The following is a 24627-nucleotide window of genomic DNA, read 5'->3' as shown; positions in this document are numbered from 1 at the left end:
ATTGATAATGGATCAGAAGCAGAACAAAAACGTACTCAAAGCAATGTGGGGGGGTTTTCCCAGTCACAACAGAAAGTGTTTTATCAAAACTACAGATCTACCCGTGGCTTTTTTTGATTCTGTTTCCCAGCACTCATTCATTTCTATCAGAGGACATTTTGTTTAGAGTAAAAGAGACCAAAAGCCTTCTGTTTGTCTTCTGATTGATGGCTGCTCCATCGCTGGTACTTTGGGTAGATTTTTTTTCAAGATAAAAAGATAACCTCTTAAGCTGAAGTTTCACTGGCTTCACTGTGTGTTCTGCTTCACTGGCTTCATTATGTGTTACAGAAGTCCCCAAATATATATCTTGCTACCAGACAGAGTATTGCATTCAGTATATTTGCAAGTGGCTGCAGCATGACTGGGCAATCTCACGGAAATCAGTGAAAAAAGGCAGCTTTGAGGGGTTTGCATTTCCATTATTGATTTTTTTTTTCCCAAATTACTTCATGAAAAACTGATGTATTTTAAATATTTTAGGAAGCTTTTTGGTGTTGAAATATTAAATTTTTGCCATTAAATATTTAAAATTGTGGTGGCTGTTTGGAGTTTAAGCTGTTCTTGCTAACCTGCACCAGTATATAACTCGGTCATTAGAAAAACAGATGACAAAATGAAACGTGCTATTTCAGCCTTGTCATTTGCTAGCAGTGTTAGGAATGAGATATTTTGGGCTTGCATAATTTCTCACTTAAATCAGCTTAGAGACAGAAGAGAAACACACTGCAGAATTTGATGAAATAAAGATACATAACTAGAAAAAAATTTTGAATTGCCATCTTGAAAAAAACACAGCAAATTCAATAAGGTCTGAAAGGGGGAAAAATAACATCAAACTATATATAGGTTTACAACTATATTTAATGGGGAGAGACAGCAGAAAGAATCTTCTTCAAATAGCCTGAACCCAACACAGTGTTTTTGTCTGTACTCAGCACTTGTGAGGCTGCACCTCAAGTCCTGTGTCCAGTTCTGGGCCCCTCACTTGGAGAAGGACATTGAGGTGCTGGAGCGAGTCCAGAGAAGGGCAATGGAGCTGGGGAAGGGTCTGGAGAGTGAATCCTATGAGGAGAGGCTGAGGGAGCTGTGGTTGTTCAGTCTGGAGAAAAGGAGGCTCAGGTGAGACCTTACTGCTCTCTACAAGCGCCTGAAAGGAGGCTGTAGTGAGGTGGGGATCAGCCTGTTCTCCCAGGCAACCACTGACAGGACAAGAGGACTTGGCCTCAAGCTGCACCAGGGGAGGGAGGTTCAGGTTGGACCTCAGGAAGAATTTCTTCACAGAAAGGCTTTTTAAGCATTAGAATGCACTGCCCAGGGAGGTGGTGGAGTCACTTCACCATCCATGGAGAAGTTCAGGAAACAGCTATACGTGGTCCTTAGTGCCATGGTCTAGTGGACAAGGTGGTAGTGAGTCAAAGGTTGGGACTGATGATTTTGGAGGCAACCTAAATGATTATGCAATTCCATGAAAGGTCATGTAATGTGTGCTTGTGCTCTCCTGTGAGGTAAAAGCCGTTTATCTCCCCAAAAGGAAAGTTCCTAATACACTTTTGCACTAACAGCAGTTAGAACCAGTGAGGCAAATTCTCTACCCCCACCTTGCAGAGGTGCTTGACACTGCTGAGCCTGTGCAGCAAGAAATGTCCGAGTGCTCTTCTATAACTTCAGCTCAGAACATACATGCCACTTAAGCATAAATAAATGGAGATAAAAAAAGAAGAAAATTTGAGTGTGTTTTTGATATTCCTGTTTTATCAATACCATTCTAGCTATAGAAAAGACGTGACGGCCTTATCTTTATGAAGATGGGAGCTATACAACGGCACCCTTTAGGATGAAGTCTTATGTATGGGTATTTTTATTTGGAAAAAGAGTATCCTATTTTGATATAACTGAGCCTATAGAAATTTGACAACAAAGTGTTTGTTCCAAAATAATTTCCTGGTCACAAAAATGTGTGTGTGCTTATCTTTGTGCCCTGTTTTATTTAAATGGGTGGAGTTTGTAATTTGAAGAGGCATCAGGCAAGGGTGGGGTGTTCAGCACTCCTTGGCTGGGCTTGACCTAAATATGTAGTTGTATAATAACAAGAGCAGCTTCAAGCTCTGTATCACTAAACAGGAGGTGGTGTGTGTATAAGCTGGCAAGTAAATAAAGCTGTCCTGCTCTTCCCATGTGGGTACCTGTCCTGAGCAAACTGTCCAGTTTATTGGACTGCAGACGCAGTTAAAAATTTATTGAGATTTTCAGTGAAAGAGTAGAGTTAAAATGTAAGTTAATGACAGGATGTTTTGATTTGGTCTAATTATACCCTTCCCTACATGGAGGTTTGAAAACCACGGGCACTGTGAAATTTAGCCTGAGTTTTAGCTAGCCTGAAGGATCCAAGCAGTTTGTGTCTCCAGTTCTCTGAGTTTCAGGGAATGGTTGAGATGGGTGTTTGATTCTTTTGACTCAGATGTTTTAAGAGTCTCTGGACCTCAGCTGCAGTCACGCAGACCTGTGCTTGAGCATCTGGGAGTGAGGCACAGGCAGCCCTGCCTCAGCTGTGTTTCTGCACTGGGAATGCTGGCAGAGCAGAGCTGTTGGGAGGTGGGTAGGAGGATGAACCCTGAGATGGCTCTTGGAGCAGAGGAGAAAAGCACTGACTTCCAGAGATGGACAGGCATCACTGGACTGTCAAGTATGACAAATATATAGAGCAGGGGACTAGCCCAGTGCTTCTAAAAAGGGATTATTTTTAAAATGAATACATTCTGAGATATAGTTAATGCAAGGATGTTTTCTGCTGTATATGGCACTAACCCTGGCTTTTTCCACTGTCTACTAATAAATAACAAAAGTGATAATGACCTTTAAATAACTACTAAATGCCAATCTGATGTCTATTCTGGTTTTTTTTTCAGGTTGATTTTTGTACTACAAACCAGTGAAGATGACGCCAAAACATGAAAAGCAGGTAAGTTGTATCTAAGCTTTAACAGAAAAGTATTCAAGTGTGGCAGTTGTGGATTGAATTTCGTTAAGGTTCACATGGATCAGGGAAGATTTGTTATATTCTTCATACTTTTAGTTGCCAGGATACAGAATATTCTGGAATGATGCAGTGCCAGTTCCTTCTGTTAAAGTCTGATAGAAGAATCAAATACTCATTCAGACTAAGTGACTGTGCATAAGGGGCTCAGACATTGAGATGGGAGAGAAGGATTTGGATGGAGTCTTCTTTTTATCAGTCTTTAGATATTTTATAGAACATAATGGTTGGAGCTGGGTCTGAACTCTGATTACCAGCTGCATGGACCACAAGAATCCCACTTGCATGCTCTCTTCTGCTCAGTCCAATGAACATTAAAAGTTTCAACAAATTATTTTGTTCAGCTGTTAGTCTCTTATCAGCCTTACTACTCAGCATGCGTGGAGTGAAGATGCCAACACCCACAGCATGAAAAGCCCCATGTCTTTTGTGGCTGATCCTTTTACTAACAGGCAACCTGATGGGATACACTATTTTTCTTGGAAGCTTTGTGGAAAATTACGCTTCAGGGGTTATTGACTAATCAGATGTGTAACAGGAGCACAAGCTTATCACCTGATACAGTCCTGAGCACAGACATTTGAATTAAAATGCAGCTGAAATGATTAATACAAATAATCAACCAATGTGAGATTGTTTTTATTCCTCCTTCTTGTGGCAGATTTTCCCCTCACATTAAAAATAGATATTTCCATGTCAGATTTCCTATTTTCCTAGTAGGAGACTTCTGAGAAGGACACATTTTTTGTAGTCAGATTCTATATAGTCAGGCTTCTGCCTAATCCTTGTCTCTGAGGAATCCATTGCATTTTGCAGAAATATATCCAATGAGAAAAGAGAGAAGGAGAAGAAAAAAGAAAGAGAAAAATGAAAACAGAAAGATTTCTAGTGTTTGCTTCAGCTGCCTTTATGGGTTATTTTTCCTTTTGCGGCAGATCCAAATGGAACATTTTGTTTTTCTGTGATTGTGTCTGTGTGACCTCAGTGCTGTCCTTTTACTCTGCTGTCAACACTCATGTTCTTTGCATAGAACTGTAACCATGAGGGAGTAGGTGTAATCCAGGTTTGGGTGTCACTTTGGCCATTTTGTCATTTATGTGTGACCCCATCTACTTGGACTGCTCCTGGCCTTGAGGACAGGGTAGCAAAATACCACCAGTGCCATGCTAGTCTAGCCAGGAATTATAAGGCACATCCAGCCAGAGAAACTGTTCTGCAATTCCTGCTTTTTAAGTAGTTATGATTACTTTGGGGGCAGATTTGAAGATTCTGAATATTCATGAAGATGTTCAGGCCAGCACGGCTGCTGGGATCGGTATCAAAGCTATAGCATTAGCAGTTTGGACAGAAAATATCTTGCCTTTGAATTTAGCAGTTTCCAGAGAGAAGGAATAAACGGAGATGCCACATCTTTCAGTAGCTTTCTCTCGAGTATATATTGTTCCCAGTGCAAGAGACCTCCATGCCCAAGCCTGGACACTTTTAAGTGTCAACAGCAAATTTTGGTTTTGAGAGAATTGTTGCACTGAAGTGTTACAGGACACGCATTCTTGAATGCATTGATATAAATGCATGTATTGTGCCCCTCGATTAAAAAAAAACTCAACAATACAATCAAGAAAAAAACCAAAACCAAACAAAACTGAAAATACATGTAATGTGGCATAATAGCTAGATCTGCAATTCTGGAAAAACCAAGCAACACTGGGCAGGAGAGGAAGACACCTTGTACACGATTGCAGCTGGCAAAAGTAAAAAGTCCCTGAAACCTTGGCACTCTTTGTACTGAGTTTCCCATGTTGTACAGCTGGACTGCAATACAGTTTTGTGACAGATGATTAAGTTAGTCTTCAATTGGTCTGTGGGAGGGAGAGGTCAGCGTCACCTCCCCCAAGTGGACAGTGCATTACTTGAGAATAGACACGTCTATTGAGAGTATCCTCATTTTTATAGATGTGATAATGGATGATGGGGAGGGAGTGGAATACATACAGAGGAGAGAGGCAGTTATTGCTCAGTACTGCTGTAACCTCCTGATTGTTTGTGACTAGGGAATGCAGGATGGACTGAGCATACAGCAGCAATCTCGCAGAGGAATATTCTGCCACCTAACTCTGCTTGAACTATAACAAAGCCTGTATGCGAATATTGGCCTTTACAAGCCTACTTCTCTAGGATTGCAAAAGCATAGGCACCTTTTCTGGCAGCAGATCATCATTTATACTGGGCGGTTAGGTCTGCTTTGATTAGATCAATGCTGTTTTCCCAGTGGGTTCTCGTATTCTGGAGAAGTCTTAAAGGTCAGAAGAGAAGGAACAGCCTACATGTGCAATGCCACTGTTTCAGAGCAGCAAAATCTGTAACGGGAATGGGGGTTAACACTTCCTGGATTCAAGAGATGGATAGGGGAAGTAACCCAAAATCTTGAGAAACGCTGTACATTTTTATTTTTCATTTATAGTTGCTTACTGTTTATCTTGCTTCATTCTAAATTCAGTTTTGTCATTTTTTCAGTAAATAAGGGGGGAAAAATAAGGAACACCAGTCTTCTGTTGAAATCCTGGTGTTTCAAATCAAAGCTGACAGTGACCGTGTGTGAGGGCTGAAGTTTTTGCTGAGGTGCTCTGCTGTTCTGCAGATAGTTTTTCCTCTTGGCTCAGTTCTTTACTGCTTAGACACTGCCTGCATATACAGCAGGTCTCCCTTCTTCGGTAGGTAGAGTCTGAAGGGTTTTAACTTCCTCCATATTGAAGCTCAGTGACTAGTTAATTGCAAGTCAAAAGTGTACAGAAGTTTTCCAATGTGAATCTTGTGGTCTGGAATGATTTGCAAGGTAAGCCATAGCTAACTGGCAGCATATACAATAGCAACTTTTGGTCAGAATTCTTTGGTATAATAGAGGTTCGAAAGAAGTATTTTACTTCGAAGACTACTTTGATTCTGTACGAAGGAGAGGGTCATAGAAGGTTATTTGGAAATGGGGTAATTTGGGGAATCTGGACAAAAGGAAGATCAACAAGAAGCTGATACAGCAGTAGATGAGGGGAAGGAGACTGAGGTCAGGTTATGAGCAGGCTGCCTGAGGTTGTGACTCCTGTGCTACAGCAGTCGAAGGGAAGAGGAGTGCAGTGTCCTGTTTAAAGCATCTTGGCATCATTTCTTTTCTTCCACTTGCAGGACTGATGCATTTAGTGCTCAGCAAAGAAAAGAAAATATGTTGAGAAGTGATTGCAGCTTTAGAGAAGACTGGGACACAGGGAAAGAGGAATTTGGGGAAGACAAACTTTGAACATTAAAAGATGGTACAGTGGATCTGAAAGTATGCCCTATCTATCTATCTGTCTGTGGTAAATATTATAGACAGGAAAGCAGGTGGAGAAAAACAACCAAAAAAATGGTTTCCCTCTCCTGTGTTCAGCACATTGCTCATGATCTTCTCTGGAGCAGAACTAACTTCCTCATATGTCCCACTAGTGTTTTTGTAAAAGTAAAGGCATGACCCTCAGCTGGTAGAAATGATTAAAGCTCTTGTTCATTTGTTCCTCTTGTGTCATGCTGGCTGGGGTTAAAGAGCTGCAGGGGAGAATTGGCCCTCCAGTGCTCCTCAGCGAGGAAGGAAGCATCAGACGTAGCAGGAGCCTTTCAAATGTGCTTTCTTTGGCAAGGTGTTCATGATAATACTCACTAGAAGGGTAACCACCAATTATACAGAAAGCACCCCTGGGACCAGGAGCCGGGCTAAGGTGACATAAAACCAAAGGCTGTGTCCAGCCATCAGACCAGAGGCTCCCCATCTCTGAAGCAGTAACACCTGAAAATCAGAGAGGAAAATTATTTAATCCAGACCTTGAATGCCTCCCTGCTACGTACAGAGTGCAATGGCTGTTCAGGAAAAAGTGTATCTTGGCCTACCAAGGTTGTTGTTGCTCTCCTGTCAGTCCACTGAAGGTTTGCAGTGGTGGTACATGGAAGTGTGTGTCAGGGGAGAAGATTTGGCTGAAGAGTAAGGCTTTTATTTCTGATGTCTTTGGTTTGGGCATAGGAAGACAGATTTTGAGAACTTTCTGGTTCAAGATTTCTTGATTTATGCAAATATGTACTAAAAAAAGCATGGTTTTTACCAGAGACACTGTCATTCCTCCCACAGTCGATTCCTGTACCTGGAGATCTTGTGCAGTGCCTTCCTCTCAGGAGGAATATATCTACAGCTTAAAGTGATACGCTTTTCTTTTAGTCTTTGCCAAGTGGTTGGCTTAGCTTTTGGGGTGAATAGTTTATTTAAGAAACTGGAGTAGGGCAGCCTGTGTATTTGCTCCAGAAGTAGCAGGTATTTAAGCACACTTTTGACCTTTGTATTTTAAAGGAATATTTTCCATCCTAGTATGAATATACAGATTTATCAGGATTTTCGCGTTTGGTTTGGTTTTGTTTTTTTCTACAACAAAATTTTGATCATTAGCTGAGGGTATTCAGAAACATTTCATTCTTCAGTCTCTTCCAATTCCCATTAGTGATGCCCAGTTACATTACAGTAACATCTGCAGGCCCTCTCTCTCGCTCTCTTTTGGGATCCCTCTAAATTATTACATAAATGTAGAAATTACAAGGAAGTAAGCTAGATATGACATCTTCTACAACTAATACTCTATATGATTGTCCCCTCAAAATGAGAAATTATGCTCTGCAGTATAGCTGTGTTGATTCGTTGGGCAGATTGATGGGCAGACTGGAACAGAAATGCCCCAGTGCCACATCTTCAGCTGTACTCTTTGTCAGTGTTGATTACAAATGTGGGAAAAGCCCAAAATACCTGCCTTGTTCTCCTTTACATGTGTGACTTAGAATATAAGGTTTTCAGTTTGTCGCTACCAAGATCGCATCTCCCATGCATGAAACATGTATGACTTCTCACAGTGTTACTTAATCTGAAATACTCCTTTTCAGTTTGGCAGGGACTTTCCCAGACATGTGGTGTATCTTAGATGATTCATTGCTTTTTGCTTCTCCATTTATAGGGTTGCAAAATTCAATAAAACAGCAGTTCAGCTTTTAATCTGACTCAGTACTTTGTGGAACAGCAGAACAATCAAGAGAGTATTTAGGGCTGTCTTTGTCTTCTGAAATTAATTGCTTGATTTTTATTATGCACTTACAGGAGTTTGTAACTGTCTTGGTGCGAGACCCCAGGATACAGAAAGAAGACTCGTGGCATTCTTACATAGACTATGAGATATTTATTCACGTAAGTATAAAAATATCAGAACAGATTCTTTGGGCTCTTATTGCTGTTTCTGTCCAAGCCAGGATTGTCTTCGGGATATAAATGGAATTTCTGCTTCTGGGATGCTGGGGGCTATTATTCTTTTTCAACAACAGAGTTGCAGTGGAACAGGTAAGGTGGGTTTGCCAATGGCCATGTAGTAGGTCTGGCAGAGCTGGGGTTGAACCTTATGTGTTCACTTGTGCATTCCACAATGTCTTGCAACAGACGATTCTTAGCTTTAATTACCAGCTAGAAGACTGTTACAGTCAGTGATATCTTAACCATTACAGAAGAATGTTCAGGTATTCATGGGAAAACAACTTTCTCTTCAAGTAATTATCTGGTTATTTGTACTTTAAATTCTCCTCAGTTCTTTTTGCCAAGTTATTTGGTTGCTGCAATGTGGTTGTTTTCAGTGTACCTTGACATTCATATTATGCTACTTTAGTGGTCCTTGGATGTGTGAAATAATTGCATTTGGGTTTATGGTTGTAGTCCACCGTATGTTAATGGGAGTGCACTTGTAATTATGGTGGTTTTGTGCCTTAAATCTGTCCTATATATAATTTTGTTTTGTTGATTGTTCTTTGGTGGATGACATATGGAAGGCGTTACCCTAACTCGCCAAATCTAGATCCAGGGATTTTAACTGCAGTGTAAAATAAAGGTATTTGAGAGCAGCAGTTATATGGTTAATGTTTGGCACAAGACCGAAAGCATTTCCTTCCTTTGTGGAAGAGTTAAGCAGTTAGTGTAGGAGAGCAAGCAGTCAAATGATGACTTATTAAATGTCTGTGTGACAAGTATTTCTCTCCTGTGTGGCAATCAGAGTTGTGAAACTTTCAAGTTTGCAATGTGCTTCAAGTACTGGTTCCAAAGCAATTGCATTTTTCGTTTCTGGCAAATAGAAATTCTGTAGATTTGGCAGGGTGGGTGCTGTATTACTGTTTCACAGACATCAGTGCCTCTGAATAAAAGTGTATTAAGGCTTTCTCAGCAATTGCTAAGTTGAGGAGATGTTGTTTAGATCAAATGTGTCATAATTCAACTCCAGCCAGCAACTAAGCACCACACAGCTGCTTGCTCACATCCCCCCTGTCCCACCAGCAGGATGGAGGGAAGGGAATTGCAGGGCAGTAAAAGAGAGAAAACTTGTGGGTTGAGATAGGAGCAGTTTAATAATCAAAATGTAGTAGTAACATTAATAATAACATTAAACAATAATAATAACAATACTAATAAGAAAAACAGAAAAATAAATAAAACTGTAGAAAGACAAGCGATGCAAATGAAAACATATGCTCAGCACCAAGTAACCAATGCCGTGGCAGTCCCCAGCCAACCTCCACCCTAGTTTATTTCTGAGTATGATGCCATATGGTATGGAGCATCCCTTTGGTCAGCTGGGATCAGCTGTCCCCCCTGTGTCCCCTCCCAACCCCTTGTGCACCCCCAGCCTGCTCACTGGTGGGGTGGGGTGAGGAGCAGAAAAGGCCTTGGCTGTGTGCAAGCACTGCTTGGCAGTAACAAAAACATCCCTGTGTTACCAACAGTGTTTTCAGCACAGATCCAAGACACAGCCCCAGCCACTGTGAAGAAAATTAGCTCTCCCCCAACAAACCCAGCATACAGTGTTATATGATCCAGCACTGGGCATCTCTGAAGCCATTAAGCATCAACTCAGCTTCCTGCCACCACAGTGCCAGGGCTTTTGGAGACCAATCCCTAGGTCAGTCCTCCCACACAGACTTCTCAGTGGACTCAAAGTATTGTGTCTGCCTGTATTTTAGGGCAGCTGAGTTCCCCTTCTACCCAGCTCTTAGAGCATTTATCTTTTTAAACTGTGTGGTATCCTGGGTGCTCCTCTATTCCAGAAGGCTGTCATCTTTGTGCTCTCTACAGTCTGCATCTTGTGGCTGGCTGGAGTTATGGCTCCTGGCAGGCAGGGAGGGTAGGGTGGGCTGGACTGCAGGCAGTTTTCTAATGGAGTCCTGTCTGGTATGTGGCATTTCATCTAAATGCATGCTCCATGGGAAAATTTGGCAAAAGTATTTAATTTCCACATATTGTTTCTCTTTTGATGAATTGTCATTTTCCTAGTGAACAGATAGTGTTCTGTGGGAAAATTTCCAAATGCTGATACTTGGAGAGCAGTCGCATTGGTTTCTTTGATCTGATTTAAGTGGGACTGCGCACAGGAAAAACTCTGTGTAGCTGTTTGCAGGATGGTAACTAGAATAGCTAAAGATGATCCTTTCCCCCTGCAAAGATTGATGTTATCTACTGAAACCTTTTTTTGAGGTCTGTTTTTCCTGTTACTGTAAATTGCACTGTAATCCAAATCTTTTGCTTTTAAAAAGAAAGCAATGAAAAATGTTTCCCTGAGAAGCAGTAGCAGCTGTCACCAGTCCTGTCTGAGGTAAAGCACCATCCTTAACATGAATTGAATTAATGTCAAGCTTTCCATTGGTGTCTCAGGCATCAGTATAACATCTTGGATGTGTTTTTAATACCATGCCTGCGCTTCAGCTTAAGCTGATTTGCAAAATAATTGTGTTTTATTTCCCAACAGACAAACAGTATATGCTTTACAAGGAAAACATCCTGTGTTAGACGACGCTTTCGAGAATTTGTTTGGCTCCGGCAGAGGCTTCAGAGCAATGCAGTGCTTATGTGAGCAACTTTATATATGGCTATTTAATAATCTGTCAGTCATGGAGGGAAGGATTGTTTCATCTTAATCCGGAGAACTACAGAAATCAGATCTGGAAAGTATCCTGTGTTTCTTACTAGCACAAGTTTATTCTGTACAATGCATTTTATGTGCTTTAGACCCAGAAGAATGTGGTTTGTACTGATAGCCTTTGCTTGGTGAGCCCCCCTCTAATTTGTAAGACTTGGTCTGTATTTTCTTTTGCTATGCAGAGGTAGAAGAAATAACAATCTAGTGTAGGTGCTTGTACCTCCTCTTTGTTCTTCTTTAGTTTGCTTAGGTCATGCAAGCACCATAAGACACCCAGCCAGACATGGATGCAGGCTTAACAACTGGACCAGAAAAATCAGATTAATTTATTTTCCCTTTTGAGGTGTGTGAGAAGCCCTTCAGTTTCTCAGCTCTGTGTTCCCAAATTGATTTCAAGAGCTTCTGGAACATGACCCATGATTTTCACATGCTTGGGGTTGGCATTTGCTTACTGCATTTTTCTCTGCTGTTTCACATTTGGTTTTAACTGTGTATTTTTTTCCTGTTTATAAAGACAGCTACCTGAACTGCCATCTAAAAATCCCTTTTTCAATATGAACAATCCTCATCACGTGGACCATCGCCGTCAGGGTCTGCAAGAATTCCTGGAAAAGTGAGTACAGCCTATCGTAGAGATGTTGGGATTTTTATGAGGTCATCAATTCCTGGTTTAAAATAGCTCATCTCTGGTACTTGAGAGCCACCGTGTGGTCATCTGTACGTGCTACATGTTTAGCTATATTTCTTACTTGCGCTGTCATAATTCATACACGTGACTTCAGCTCTATTGGTTATAAGGAGACTTCAGCTGGGGCTTTTCCATTGTGTTTCATTGCACTGATTATAGATAATATGTTTAGATTTAAATCACGTTGCAATTGCATACTAAGGTTGGGAGATCTTTCACTGTGATGCTATTTCTAGCTTTCAATAATGAGCTAGATGCTCTTGTACAAAGAAGAAAGGCCCCCCCCCCCCCCCCCTTTATGTTCAGGGAAAATCAGTGTCTTTGTGGGCTAAACTTCTGTGAGCCTGGGAAAATTCTCTAGTGAGATCTCCTAACACAGAGCTTTCCTATAATGCAAATTACTTTGTTTACTAGTCCCACTAACATAAGCAAGCTCTAGCAGCTGTGACCATTTTCAGTGTAGATGCAATCTGTGTAAAATTGTTCATCAGGCTTAGCTAGAGTCTGACCTGCATTACAAGGGAGTACTGTATGAGTTTCAGTACTGCATCCCTGAGTCCCACTGCTGTGACCACTTCACCTTCTGTAGTGGCTGAGCCCCTTTTGGTGTAATTTTCTGCTTTTTTTCTGCCTTTCTTGTAGTGCCCTGGCACTGCTGGTGTGAGAACAGGCTGCTCACAGCTGCTGGGGCAGGAGCTGTGTGTACCTCTGCTGGCTGTTGTTAGCTGCTGCTCGGGGTAAGGGCATGGTGAAACACTGCAAGTAGAGGCTATTCATCTTTCCAGTCAATGTATTATAAGCCTCCCCTAAGAGACAACAAATCATTGGTCCTGAGGTATATTTGTTAGGCTTAGCAGCTGAAGGCAGGGACAGCTAACTGCTGCAGGAATAATATTCTGTATGCAGTTATATAGGATCTATGGCCAAAAGGTCAGCCAATAAATATTGGCTGAAGGCATGTGAGACAGGGAAGAGAAAGCAGAAAAGGATTAGAGTATTTTTGCACCTCAGGAAAGAGAAGCAGTGAAATGGAAGGGCTGTGCTCCTAGAAGCATGTCAGTGATAATGAAGAGTGTGGTAGCTTAGGTTTCTGAGTCTGAGCAGTTCTATCTTAGCTGTGCTGCCCCATGGAGTAGTGCATTTCAAAAAAATGCTCTCATTTTAAAATGGCAAAGAGGCCATTCTGGTAGCAAGATATGGTATATCAGCATCAGAAATGTTTACAAACACTGTCTGCACTTCAAAAAGCAAAACAGAAAGGTAGATTATCTTAAAACACATCCTCATGCTCCAGTCTTGTGGATGACTGTAGCTTAAATGGGTACTGACAGTAGACAAGGACAGAATGTGGAGTATTTCACCATGCTGCTGTTAGTCCAGAAGTGGGAAAAGAGGGAACTCAGTTGTAAGGTAATGATTTAAATGTTTGAACTTGAGTGCTAGAAGAGTGTCAGCTTTCTCTCAGCCCTGGGGAGTAGTTGGAGGGAATTTTCAGGGCTTGCGTTGAGATGTATTGGCCTGGCAGCTTATGTGCTGTACCATTGCCCTCTGCTGGCTGGCCCCGCTGTGCTGCTGCTCACAGAAGGCACCTTCCTATTGGCTCAGCGACACTGCCATGATGCTTCCCCCCCCCATTTTATGACTCTGAGCCAAAGGTTATGATTTTTTTTCTCTGAAATTGAACATGTGGAACTCCCTAACAAGAATGAATGTATAATAAATATATATACACCTGTGTATAATATACAGGTATAATATACATATGTATGTAAAATATACACATGTATTCTGTATATATGTAAGTTTTATATGTACAATATGCATATGTTACATATATATTGTGTATAATATAAGCACTTGAGTTTACTGAAGCTCTGGGTCTGGATGCTACACATTCTGTGGGGTGGCAATGTCAGATGCAGCAGGACCTTTCTGATACATTAGAGAGGAGGCATAACCGAAAACTGCAAAGCTGAGAGCTCCATTCAGCCCAGCAATGACAGCAGTCACTGTGCACAAGCTCACAGTCCTACTGGTGTTTCTTTGTGGCAGTGGGAAGAAATGGGATTCAAGTCTGCATGGACCTGTCTTGGGAGAGGTTTGCAGGTAACATTTTTAAATGCCCACCTGTGATGCAGGAATCCCAGGTGTTATCAGCATCCAAGACATCTCTGAAGAGGGGATTTAGATCTTTCAGCATCTTGGTTTGTGCCCTGTGCCTGCTGCTGTATGACCAGATTGCTGTAGTGCCTGCCTGTGCAGGAGCCGCATGCCTGAGAAGCAAGGATTGAGCAGCTGGAGGCTCTCTAGTGCTCAGCTTCTGGCCCTGGGAACACTTCCATATTGCCTATATGTGGATGGCTACAGAGTCCTCTTGTCCTTCCTCACTTCCCACTCCAGGGTGAGTTAGCACAGGGCACAGTGCACACTTAGAGCCTTTGTGAAGCCTCTCCATGCTGAGCACAGTAGCGTAAGAATTAGGCCAACAGCTGGGAAGTTAAGCACTAGACTTTGGTGAAATCTGGGAACAGGTGTCCCATTTTGATTTGGTTTTACTGCACAAATGCAGGGTAAGATCTACTTGTCTTACAGGTTATTATCTCTGAGTGATGAAGAGCTGTAAAGCTCACTTCTTGTCTGGGCGTAATTTAATATTTCAAGAGGCCATTTGCATTAACGGAAGTCAGCTCTAGCCCCTTTTCAATTATGAATTACTTTGTAAGAATAAGGAAAATTATGTGTTTTTCCTGCTAAGTATCCTTGTCCTTTGGGGATGCCTGTAAATTTACAGGAAAAGTTTATTCTTAAACTAGAGGTCAAAATTAAAACAGTGTGTTATAATTTTAGCTTTTGGAAGATCCTCTTTGCTTTCATCCCTTTGTAGATGTGTATGTCTAACTCTGGGATTTAGATTGCCTTCACAGAAGACCATTTGGGTTTGCTCATGAGAAAACTAATTAACAAAGACATTTTGAATGAAGTTGAGTTCAATTGATGACTTTTCTTTTTTTTTTTTATATATTTAATATAGTTGGATCCCAAAAATTTATGTGATTTAGGGAGAAGGATTACTCTTCAATTACTTTTCAGATATGCAGTTTATGATGGAGTGAAAGACATACTAAGAGTTTTGAGAAAGGAAATGCTTGGATCCACTGGGGATAGAGGGCATCCACAGTGTTGCTGCTCCAGAGGGCCATGCATTGGGCTTGCTGGGTGCTGGAGTGAGCAAGCCACCCAAAGTTCATCTGCCTAAAGCAGAGCCATTTTCTGAAGGTGTCTGGTGTTTTGCCCCTTTGTTCCCACCTCCTTGCCTTTCCCACTGCAGTCCCACAAGCAGCAGCTGGTGCAGGGTCAGAGGTCTCTTCTGGAGGTGTCTCCACTGGGTGCTGTCTCGGGGATGTGGAAACTGGGAGACTGGCTACAAAAGGGATGGATGCCAGCTTGCCCCTGCCAGGGGCTCAGGCAGGAGCATCAGCAGTTGTAGGGCAGGTGGAACCACCTTGGGCAAGTGGCCAAGGAGTGGCAGGTTGGCTCTCTCCAGTGGAGCCTTGCTGGTATTTCCTATCTGGTGAGGGAATAATGTGCAGCAGGCACGTGTCGCTTAATCATCTCCTAACCGCACGCATTATCACATACCCAACAGTTGCTTCACAGTTGCTTGATATCAGTAACATTTCCTCCCTTATAAAAAGTGAAGGAGGAAACACAGTCAGCTTTTTTAAAGAGGAAACTGGGGCTTTGTTTGGTGTGGGCTGGGGCTGAGGGACTGGATGCTCAATAGAGGGCACCACAGCACAGGCTGTCATCCCCTGCCTCTCAGCTCCTTGGGTTTTTCCCTTGCTCTCGTGATCTGATGTAAACGGGCAGAGTAAATTTGTCGAAAACAAAATCGGAGTGTTAACCTTCCACACACATTCAAGTGTGCATCTGTCATTGTATTAGGTTACAGTAGATACAGGAAATCTTTAGTTAGGATTAAGTTGTACTGCTCAGCCATATGTTGTTTTCCTCCAGCAGAACAGTGTATAATATACCTAATAAAATCATGTTGAAGAAAACCAGATTTTGGACTTTGTCCAAATAAGAAAAAACACGTTTTGTCTTTTGTAAATATTTTTGCCATAACACAGGAAAAGAAAAATATTCCTCATATAGTATCCAGCATTTCCTCAAAAATGACATTATTTCTTCTGGTTGTGAAGTGATGATTTTCAGCCTTGCTTCTTTAAAGGTCTAGAGATCACAAGCATTTACTGAAAGCTTACAAACAAGGATTCACGTGGCTGTGAATAAAAAATTATTATCTCTAATTCTAATGTAGAGCCTTATCCTGCAGCCCCCTTAATCACATAAGTAGTCATTGTGCATGTGAGCAATCTGGCCAAGAGGAGTGAGATCTCTGACAAGTAATGACTACTGATGGGATCAAGACTTGCAGGGTTTAGCCTTTCCTTCTTCTTCCAGGCGTGCATAGAAGGTCTGTTGTTCTCTTAAATGTGCTCAGTCAGTTTATAGGAATTATTACCGTGAGCCGTGACTCTTCCATTAGCGCAGTGGCAGCGAGTGCTGATTTACATCACTGTAACCACAGCCCTGCCTGGCACTGGCTGCAGTGAAAGTGTTGAAGAAGCACTGGGAGTGCTGCCGGTTGTGTCGAGACTGCGCACGCGTCCAGTCTCTGTGAAGACATCAGAGTAGTAATGTTGTGACACTCCTCCCTTCCTCTTGCCTTTTTCATTTGTAAGCGGTGGTTCGTAATTTTTATTTTTAAGTCCTTGAAGCCAGGTCTACTTTTTAAATGTACAACCCTTCACACAGTGAGACCCCAGGACAGTGAAAGCCCCAGAGAGCAACTGCTATACCAGCACTTAATACTACTAGTACCATCTGGTGACAAATGTATGGGTATTCCCTTGAAGAAAGAGTATTTTGAACAGGAAAGCATAACACCTATGGGTAGTGCAGAATTTATTTTTCAGTTTGATTGCTTGAAGCATGCAATTAAAAAGCAGTCTAACCTGTTGGTTTAGAGGGGGCAGGAAAAGCAGGAGTTATTTTTTAATTAAGAGAAAACAAATTCTTCAAGGGTACGGCCAGGTAAAAGGTGTTTGTATATTTGATTTCAGAATGGTTTTAAATGACTTGCAAAATGCACTGAGTGTTTGGTCTCAATGTGAACACATAGTGAACACACACACACAATATATGAGTATATGAGTGTGGGTATGATTAGCTTTATGAACATCTTTCCATTTCTGCACCTTGGTTTCTCTTCACTCCCTTCACCTCCAGATGGCACTACGAAGCAGAAAAGAAAATTACTGTGAAATAATGAGTCCAATGTAAAGTAAAATTGGAAATTGAATTATAGCTGCAGAAAAAGGACAGTAGCCTTGAGGTCCTGATCAGTCTGTACTCTTATCACTTTTGTTTGCTGTTCCATGTGTTAGGTTACTGCCGAGTTAATAACAGTGCTTTAGCAGTTCAAGGCTTAGCAGAATTGTACTGGACATGAAATAAAGCTAAAATGAATTTGTGTCCAATATCATTGACATTAGTGCTCATTACTTCTCTGGTGTAATGCCTCAAACCATCTAAAATCAATTTTAAAGATTACCCGTTATTTTATAAAGAAAATAAAATACATTTCAAACAGCAACAGAGCTGTAAGTGTAGTGTAATCTCATGAACAGTTAGTTACTCGTGTTTTCACTGGTTGGCAGGAAACTTTTGAAGGTGCAGCAAGAGGAAAATTTGTGAAACTAAATGCCATTCACAGAATTTAATGACTTGGCTTTTTGCTGTGTTACTTGGCATTAGACACGCAAATATTAGAATTGCAGGAATGTGCATCCCCTCATTGTGCCTGGAAAAACTGGAAAAAACTGTAACTGTAGTTACTCTACAGGAAACTCCAGCACATTATTTTTCTTTTTGGTTTTCTTTTCTTTTTTTTTTTTTTTCTTTTTAAGAGAAGTAGGAGGAGAATATTTACTCCCCAATTGCATAAACTATAAAAGCGGATTTATTGTCTGGAATGATACTTCTACTTTTTGTTGCAATGTTTGTCTTTGTTTGGAATGTGGGTGTATCAAGAGTCAAGGCTGAAATCCTCTTTTAGTGGCTGCTGAATGATGGCTTTTCGAACTGTAATCATGAAGCTGTTGCTGTCAAGGTGTGTGGACCTGTAAATTCTGTTTTGAATCATTTTTACACAGTCTTTGCTGGCCTTCAGACTACAAAGAACTTTTCCTGTCTATTAATACATTACACCATTGATTTTACAGATGTCTATTTGCTATTAAAACTGCGAGAATTTGGACTGCATTAAAAAGGCTTTCTTTAGGTATGAAAGTGTGCTTATTTCGAACTTCAGCAGAATCTGGTCTTTCTGAGACTCAATTTTACCTGCACCTGGTAGATCATTAGGGTTGTTGGAGACATTTCCTCATTGGAAGGTGTCGGAGTTGGAGTTTAGTGGTTGAGACTGTGTGTGTGTTCACCTAGGCAAGTGAAATGGGCACGCACACAAGTATCTCGTGGTTTCATGTGGAGATCTCTTACTACTTGTTTTAATTTGTCAGATTTTTATAGGCTTGAATGAAGCCAGAAATCCTTTTGTGTGTTTATTAAATGTTATTGTAATGTTGGCTGCTTTAGAGAACAGTTTTCAGAACGTATTTGTGTTTAAAACATTACAGTCCAAACACACCATTAATCTTATTCAAGAGAAGGAACTAATCAGTTACACTTTTCATTTTAGTCAGAGTACCTTTAAAATGCAGTATTTCTTTCTGCTCTTACTAGCTCTTACATTAATGTCATCTCTTGTTTCCTGTTGCACATCAATGACTTTTTTTTGGTAAAAACTATAACCTAAATGGGTATAAATAGGTAAATACTGACTCTGAGTAGCGTTAAAGATATTTAAATAATTTTCTGTGGAGCATTCTTTGGCATGGTCATAGCTTCTGATGTCTTTATTACATGAGTAAAAAGACACACACAAATTTAAAAAGTTTCTTGTTAATCATTCTAGGATTTGCATAGTAAAGAATTTCTTCTTTAAAGAAATGTTGAAGAAAAGTTGCATATCTTTTCTTTAAATATAGTGATGATGATCCTCAATTCTCAGGCCTTGAAAAAGTCTCTCTACAACTTTCTGTGTTACTGGAATGTATTGTATTTTGTTTACTGTCGTGGGTTTTAAGTAAATACTCTGTGCTAAATTTATTTGGAGACTTAATTTAAAATCTATATAAACCAAATTTTAAAAGTGGTTTTTGAAAATAATAGCAGGAATTAAATAAAATTTAAGAGTCTCTGAAAACTATCTGCATGTAAATTAAAATCAGTGTTTAGTATTAACATTTTCATTCTAGCTCAAATATGTGCATATTTTTAACAGTGTAAATAATTTTGGGTAGTGTTGGCTCAGTTGTTAACAGGTATTCCAAAGTCCTGATGTTGCATGTGCATGAAGTCTGTTCTGCCTACTCACTGTCCCTCTACACACTTCTTTATTCCACCAAACAAATCGGTGACTTGTAATTTTTATAAAAGTTTGGCTATTAAAAAAAAAGACCAAGTTTTTGTAAGAGTATATGCCTCCAACTGCCTAAAAATCATTAATTGATCCATGTGGTAATAGCAGATGGTTAAATGGAAGAAATGTCCTTGAAGTTATTCTAATAGCAGATGTGCCTAACTATTAGCTTCATGTTTTTACTCACCTAAAATTCCAAATAATGTAATAAGAAAGTAACACGCACCTAATCATTTTAATATGTTCATTGCCTTCTGTTACTGATTTAGGATTCATCTGAAAACTTTAAAAGCAGGACATCGTTTAGAATTTGTTCTGGGAAAACACTTTAGAATGTGTGTGTGTGTGTGTGTGTGCAGGTTATATATAAGCATTTGCCTTTTTTTCCTTTTTCCAGGATCCTACAAGATGCGTTACTGCTTTCAGATAGTAGGCTTCACCTCTTCTTACAGACTCAGCTAAGCCCAGAAGATATGGAGGCCTGTGTGTCTGGACAGACCAAATACTCTGTTGCTGATGCGATTCACAGTTTCGCCTCTCTGAACAGACGTTTTCCTATAGAAGATGAAGAGAGAAAAAAAGGAAAAAACGATGCAGACTCTGATTCAGAGAGGTGATTTCCGTATATCCTTACTTTCTGAGATTATATATCCATACATACACACGCACATGCTTCACTTTTTTGTTGATGTAATACTAAGATAATGAAAAAATTAATTGACTGAGATTTTATTGAGCTGTGACAGCTCATCATAGAAGTCTTCACACACACCTCCACACTGAATTAATGAATGCAGTAGAAATTCAATTATCTGCATTCTGATTATGTGAATTTCATTTAGTCAGACTTGAATTATTCGCGTTTAAATTATCTTGCTAAAAAAATATCCAACTGCACTCCAAATGGCTAATTAAAAGTCCAAATTTCCTGTCTCTCTTTGTGACTGGAGATAATTAAAGTTCTCCTCTGTTACTCAGGCTTTGAGTGTGTTGTGAAAACCAATTTCCTCCTTTTATTTTTTTTTTTTTCTCCCCCCCTCTCCCCTTTTCTGCAGTTCATCCTCCGGGCTCGGACCTAGTGATGACAGCATTTCATGTGGATGTAAAGCAAGCCCAGCTTCTGAAGAATCATGAAAAATCCTTCCTGTATTGCTATCTTAAGGACAGTACAGAGCAGTTTCTGCTTTGTTTACTGGTTACGCGTACCTCACAAACAGGGCTGTCTGGTAATGTGTACCTAAAAGACCCATCATTAATGCAACCATATGTCCTTACAAAATATTGAAAACAGACCTCGATACTATCTTTTTGGTGATTTTTTTTTTTTTTTAATGTATCTTGATGCAGGTCTACATGCTACCTATTTATGTGTTTGTGACTATTAAAATCTTAGTATTGGGTAAGTCATGCTCTTCGGACATACGTGGCAGTTAAAATATTTCCGTCAGTGGGTGCACGTCTCGGATTTGAAAAATAAAGCTAACTTAATTCCTCATCTTAAAAGTTGGTATATCATATCAAACATATTCAAAGCATCTTTTAGTAATTTGCATCAGAGAAGTTTCATCTTTAGCAGTCATTTGACATTGGTGATGAAATTACACACCCCACCAAGGTACTCACTTTTAAAGTAGCTCAGCAACATCAGCAAAACAGCATTCGTACAAACTGTAGGCTGCTGACAATTTGAGATATAAATACATCTTCCTCTGGTCCTTCTGTAATGTTTATGGAAAGACTGGTTTTATCATGCCTAAGTACTGAAGGCAAAAATTCTTGAGTATGGTTGCTTAGAAGTTTAGAAATATAAATAAAAATTACATAATTTCTAGGCTTGCTGGAGATTCTCAGCTTGCAGGGAATTATGGATACTCATTCCCAGTGCAAATCCTGGATGAGGTCCATCGAAACTAATGGCTGAATTTTGCATTGAACTCGCTAGGGCCAGGATTTCACCAAACATCTTTAACTTTAGGCATCTATATTTGAAGATGCTGGTAGAGGTGTTTTAGTTCAGCAGCTGAAATGGGGAGTATCTCCCTCTCTGAGATTATGATAATCACACAGCTCTAACACCCTGCATGGATGTGGCCCTCTCCACTCTCTGTGAGTAACAGGAGCTGCTGATATCTTTGTGGCTGTAGTTAACACGTTGGAATATTGACTTTTTCACAAACAAAAGGCAGGCTTGAACACAACTTCTTAACCACCAACACTTATTTTGATTAAACGTCAGTTTTGCTCTTTATTGTTCACAGCAGCTGCGTAGTGTCTTGTCCCAGATTCTGTCAAAGGAATATGTTTCACTGTGGTGTTGTATTTATATTTGACATTTAACTGCTATTAAAAAGAGCTAGGGGGTCTGATCACCCTAGCAAAGCTCTCATTAACTTCAGTGCAGTAGTTACCGGCCTAGAAATGGATATACATACATGCCTTTTTTATTTTTTTTTTCCTTTTTTAAGAATTCTGTGGTTACTTTCAAAGAAGGAGCATTTAAAACCTGTGAATTACAGAAACAATAGATTATTAAATAGCTAGTAAGGGGTAGCATAAACATGTGTGGGCATGCTTTTTTAAAGCATCCAGCTGGGAATGTGTAATTTTAGAAACAGGTTTTATTAGCCTGAGAATAACATCTCTTAGGTAACTACTTTAAGCCACTGTATTTTGTTGATGGTAGCACTTTGTAAGATAAATATCCATGTTTCTTTTTGCTCAGTCTTACTGCATTGCACAAATGTATCTATTCACCATCTCAGCTTGTGAGTTAGCAGCAATGCTATTTTTAATGTAAAAGTGATAACTTTTAATTAAAGCAACAAGTTATCACTAAAAGCAGCTTAAAAAAATAGCTGTTATTGCCAGGGAGAGATTTGGATTACTTGATTTTTTTTTCTATTTTTTTTTTAAGATGGCACATTACAAAAAAATTTGTTTAGCAAATTTATTTAAAAGATGGGAAAGATATAAAACCAAAAACTGGAATAATGTTGAGAAGGGTATTAATGTTTTTATTTAACACAATGTAGGTTTTTCTTTTGCTTTAAAAGACTGAGCTAAACTCTTGAAGCACTTTACAGTTCTGGCTTACTAACACATCCTCAGTACCTGACAAAAATTATAGAAACACAAGGTTTGGAGAGCGTTCGTTGCTGATTTTACTTTTTAATTCTAGGAGCTTATCAGTATACCAGCGAGTGTTTTCCAAATGAAGATGTTTCTGAAATAAATATCTGTTTTCTAATAGCTCTATTGTTGTTCTCTTACTTTCTTCGGCATCCTGTTAAAAAAAATGTAAGACTACTGTATCTTTCTTCTCAGCTTTGACAGAAATTTGTTCAAATATTTATCTTTTGAATGTTGTTTGTGTAGCTAGTGTTACTGGAATTTTTCTTAGTAATGGGGGAGGGAAAGTACTCCATGCTCTCTAGTATGTCTCCTTCCTGTATCAGCTGTATATAACCACATATGAAGGCTTTAAGGCATTTTGTTTCATTGGAACATTAAATGTAACTGTTACAAGTGTAAATGCTAAAAAAAATTAATTTTAATGTCTTTTGTTACTTTAATGATTTGGTAATTTTTCAACACTTACGACATACAATTTGATCAGTTGACCGCTGCTATTTTGATTCTCATTTTTTAGTTTTGAATAATGCTGACATTTCCTGCTAGCTTCTTTTTAAAAACAGTATAATACCTAATTTATAAATTAGAAGCAGTAATCAGATTACATTATATCTAATTGCAATAATTCTGCGTTCAAAAGCTTTTCTTCATCTTTTGCTTATAACTTTATATCCTCATTTTTATGATGATTTCTTAAAAGCTTTTAAGTAATTAAATAAAACAAGTTACTACTTTCTAGCTCATGTTTAAACCTGACAGTAAGGTTTCCTTTATTTCAATATCAATATCCTAATCACTTCATGACTTATCATGTGTAATTTACTCTTCAGTTATTTTTGTAATATGTGTCTATATATATATATAAATATATGTATACATATATGTAGTGTATATATATGTGTAGATATATATACACAATGTGTATACATACACAATCTGTTGTGTTTGGGTTTTCACTTCTTTAAATTTTCTTCAAAGAACATAGCAAAGGAACTCCAGAAAGATGGTGTATTTGGAATGAAAATTGGTGTTTACATCACAGTGTATTTCTATAAGCACTGAGGAAAATTTATACTCTAAATCCCACACTGTAGAACAGTACAAACTTCGGTGTCCATGTCTTTTTTTGACAGGTGACATACTGAATTTGTTTTCCAGATGAATATTTAAATTTTATGTAATTACTATGAACTATTAAAACAAAAAGTGTTTGTGACTTGCTTTGTTACACACGGTATGGATAGGAAGAAGAAACCTTGCATTGCCCTGTGTTGTTTCCTGTAATTGCAGGACTAGGCGCAGGGCTAAGGATCGGAGGCTTTACCTTTCTTCCCTAGCTTTTGCAAGGTTGCAAAAATGTAAATGCTAATTTCCAGTCTCAGGCTGATTCTTTTCACAAAAGGCCTAAACGCTTTAGGAAAGACACAATTATTCTCCGCTTCGTGTTAAAAATGCGCTAAAACGGGTTAAGTCGCTTCTTTGCCTTCTGGAACAAAACCTCCTTAGAAATTAATTCAAGTGGCCTTGTAAAACAGAAATCGAACTGTGGCCTTTGGGCTCGCTGCTGACTTGCGGGGCGTCCGTGGATGCTCCGCACCCGCGGGTGTGGGTGCGTGTGCGCCCGCAGGAGCGGTCCCGCAGGCGGGCAGCGGCAGCGCCGGCAGCCCGCGGGGCTCCGCCGCCGGTACGAGCGGAGAGCGCGGGGGAGGATTTAAAAAAGGGGGAGAGGGGGAAAAAAGAACAAAACAACGAACGGGGGAAAAAAGGAAAAAGGAAGGCAGCATCCCAGATCGCGCTCCCCGCTGCGCCCTGGCCCGGCCCTGCCTCGCGCCCTGCCCTGCCTTGCCCCCGGGCCGCGGAGCGGAGCGAGAGCCTTACCTGGGGCCGCCGCGCTCTCCGCCCCGCTCCGCCCCGCGCCCGGCGGCCGCTCCGCTCCGCCCCGCGCCCGCTACTCAGGGAGCAGGGCCGCCCAGCCTTCATCCGGTAACTCGTGGCAACCGCAGCCCTTGGCAACGGCGGAGGGGGAGCCGGGGCGGGGGCAGGCGGCCGCCCGCGCTGCCGCAGCGCTCCCTCCCTCTCTCCCTCCCTCTTTCCCTGCCACCCCCGCGGAAGGAGGCGGCCGCGCCCGCCCTGCTCCGCGCCCCACAGCCGGGCGCCAGGGGGCGCTGCGCGCCCT

The 24627-nt window shown here is 40.5% G+C and overlaps 1 protein-coding gene across 2 annotated transcripts; it reads left to right on the top strand.

Moving 5' to 3' along the window:
- Positions 1-2948: 2948 nt before the first annotated feature.
- SNX10 (sorting nexin 10) lies at positions 2949-22568 on the top strand. Of its 2 annotated transcripts, XM_042043660.1 has the most exons (6): positions 2949-3001; positions 8232-8318; positions 10912-11012; positions 11597-11695; positions 19717-19932; positions 20375-22568. In XM_042043660.1, exons 1-6 carry the CDS (start codon positions 2978-2980, stop codon positions 20451-20453), a joined length of 606 nt encoding a protein of 201 aa, XP_041899594.1. In that variant the 5' UTR covers positions 2949-2977; the 3' UTR covers positions 20454-22568. The 2 variants fall into 2 exon arrangements, with proteins under 2 accessions (XP_041899594.1, XP_041899595.1); XM_042043661.1 differs by lacking the exons at positions 2949-3001; positions 8232-8318; positions 10912-11012 and adding an exon at positions 11039-11107.
- The last annotated feature ends 2059 nt before the right edge of the window (positions 22569-24627 follow it).

The sequence above is a fragment of the Corvus kubaryi genome, unplaced genomic scaffold (assembly GCF_017639235.1).
Source record: "Corvus kubaryi isolate FWS band 111438036 unplaced genomic scaffold, C.kubaryi_AGA036_p1.0 37398, whole genome shotgun sequence".
In the NCBI taxonomy this organism is placed as follows: Eukaryota; Metazoa; Chordata; class Aves; order Passeriformes; family Corvidae; genus Corvus; species Corvus kubaryi.
This window is presented reverse-complemented; position numbering and strand designations above follow the sequence as displayed.

Coding starts and splice junctions, on each gene's coding strand:
- SNX10 (XM_042043660.1), top strand. CDS start 2,978: ATGACGCCAAAACATGAAAAGCAG. Junction 3,002..8,231: donor CGCCAAAACATGAAAAGCAG/GTAAGTTGTATC, acceptor ATGCACTTACAG/GAGTTTGTAACTGTCTTGGT. Junction 11,013..11,596: donor CAGAGCAATGCAGTGCTTAT/GTGAGCAACTTT, acceptor CTGTTTATAAAG/ACAGCTACCTGAACTGCCAT.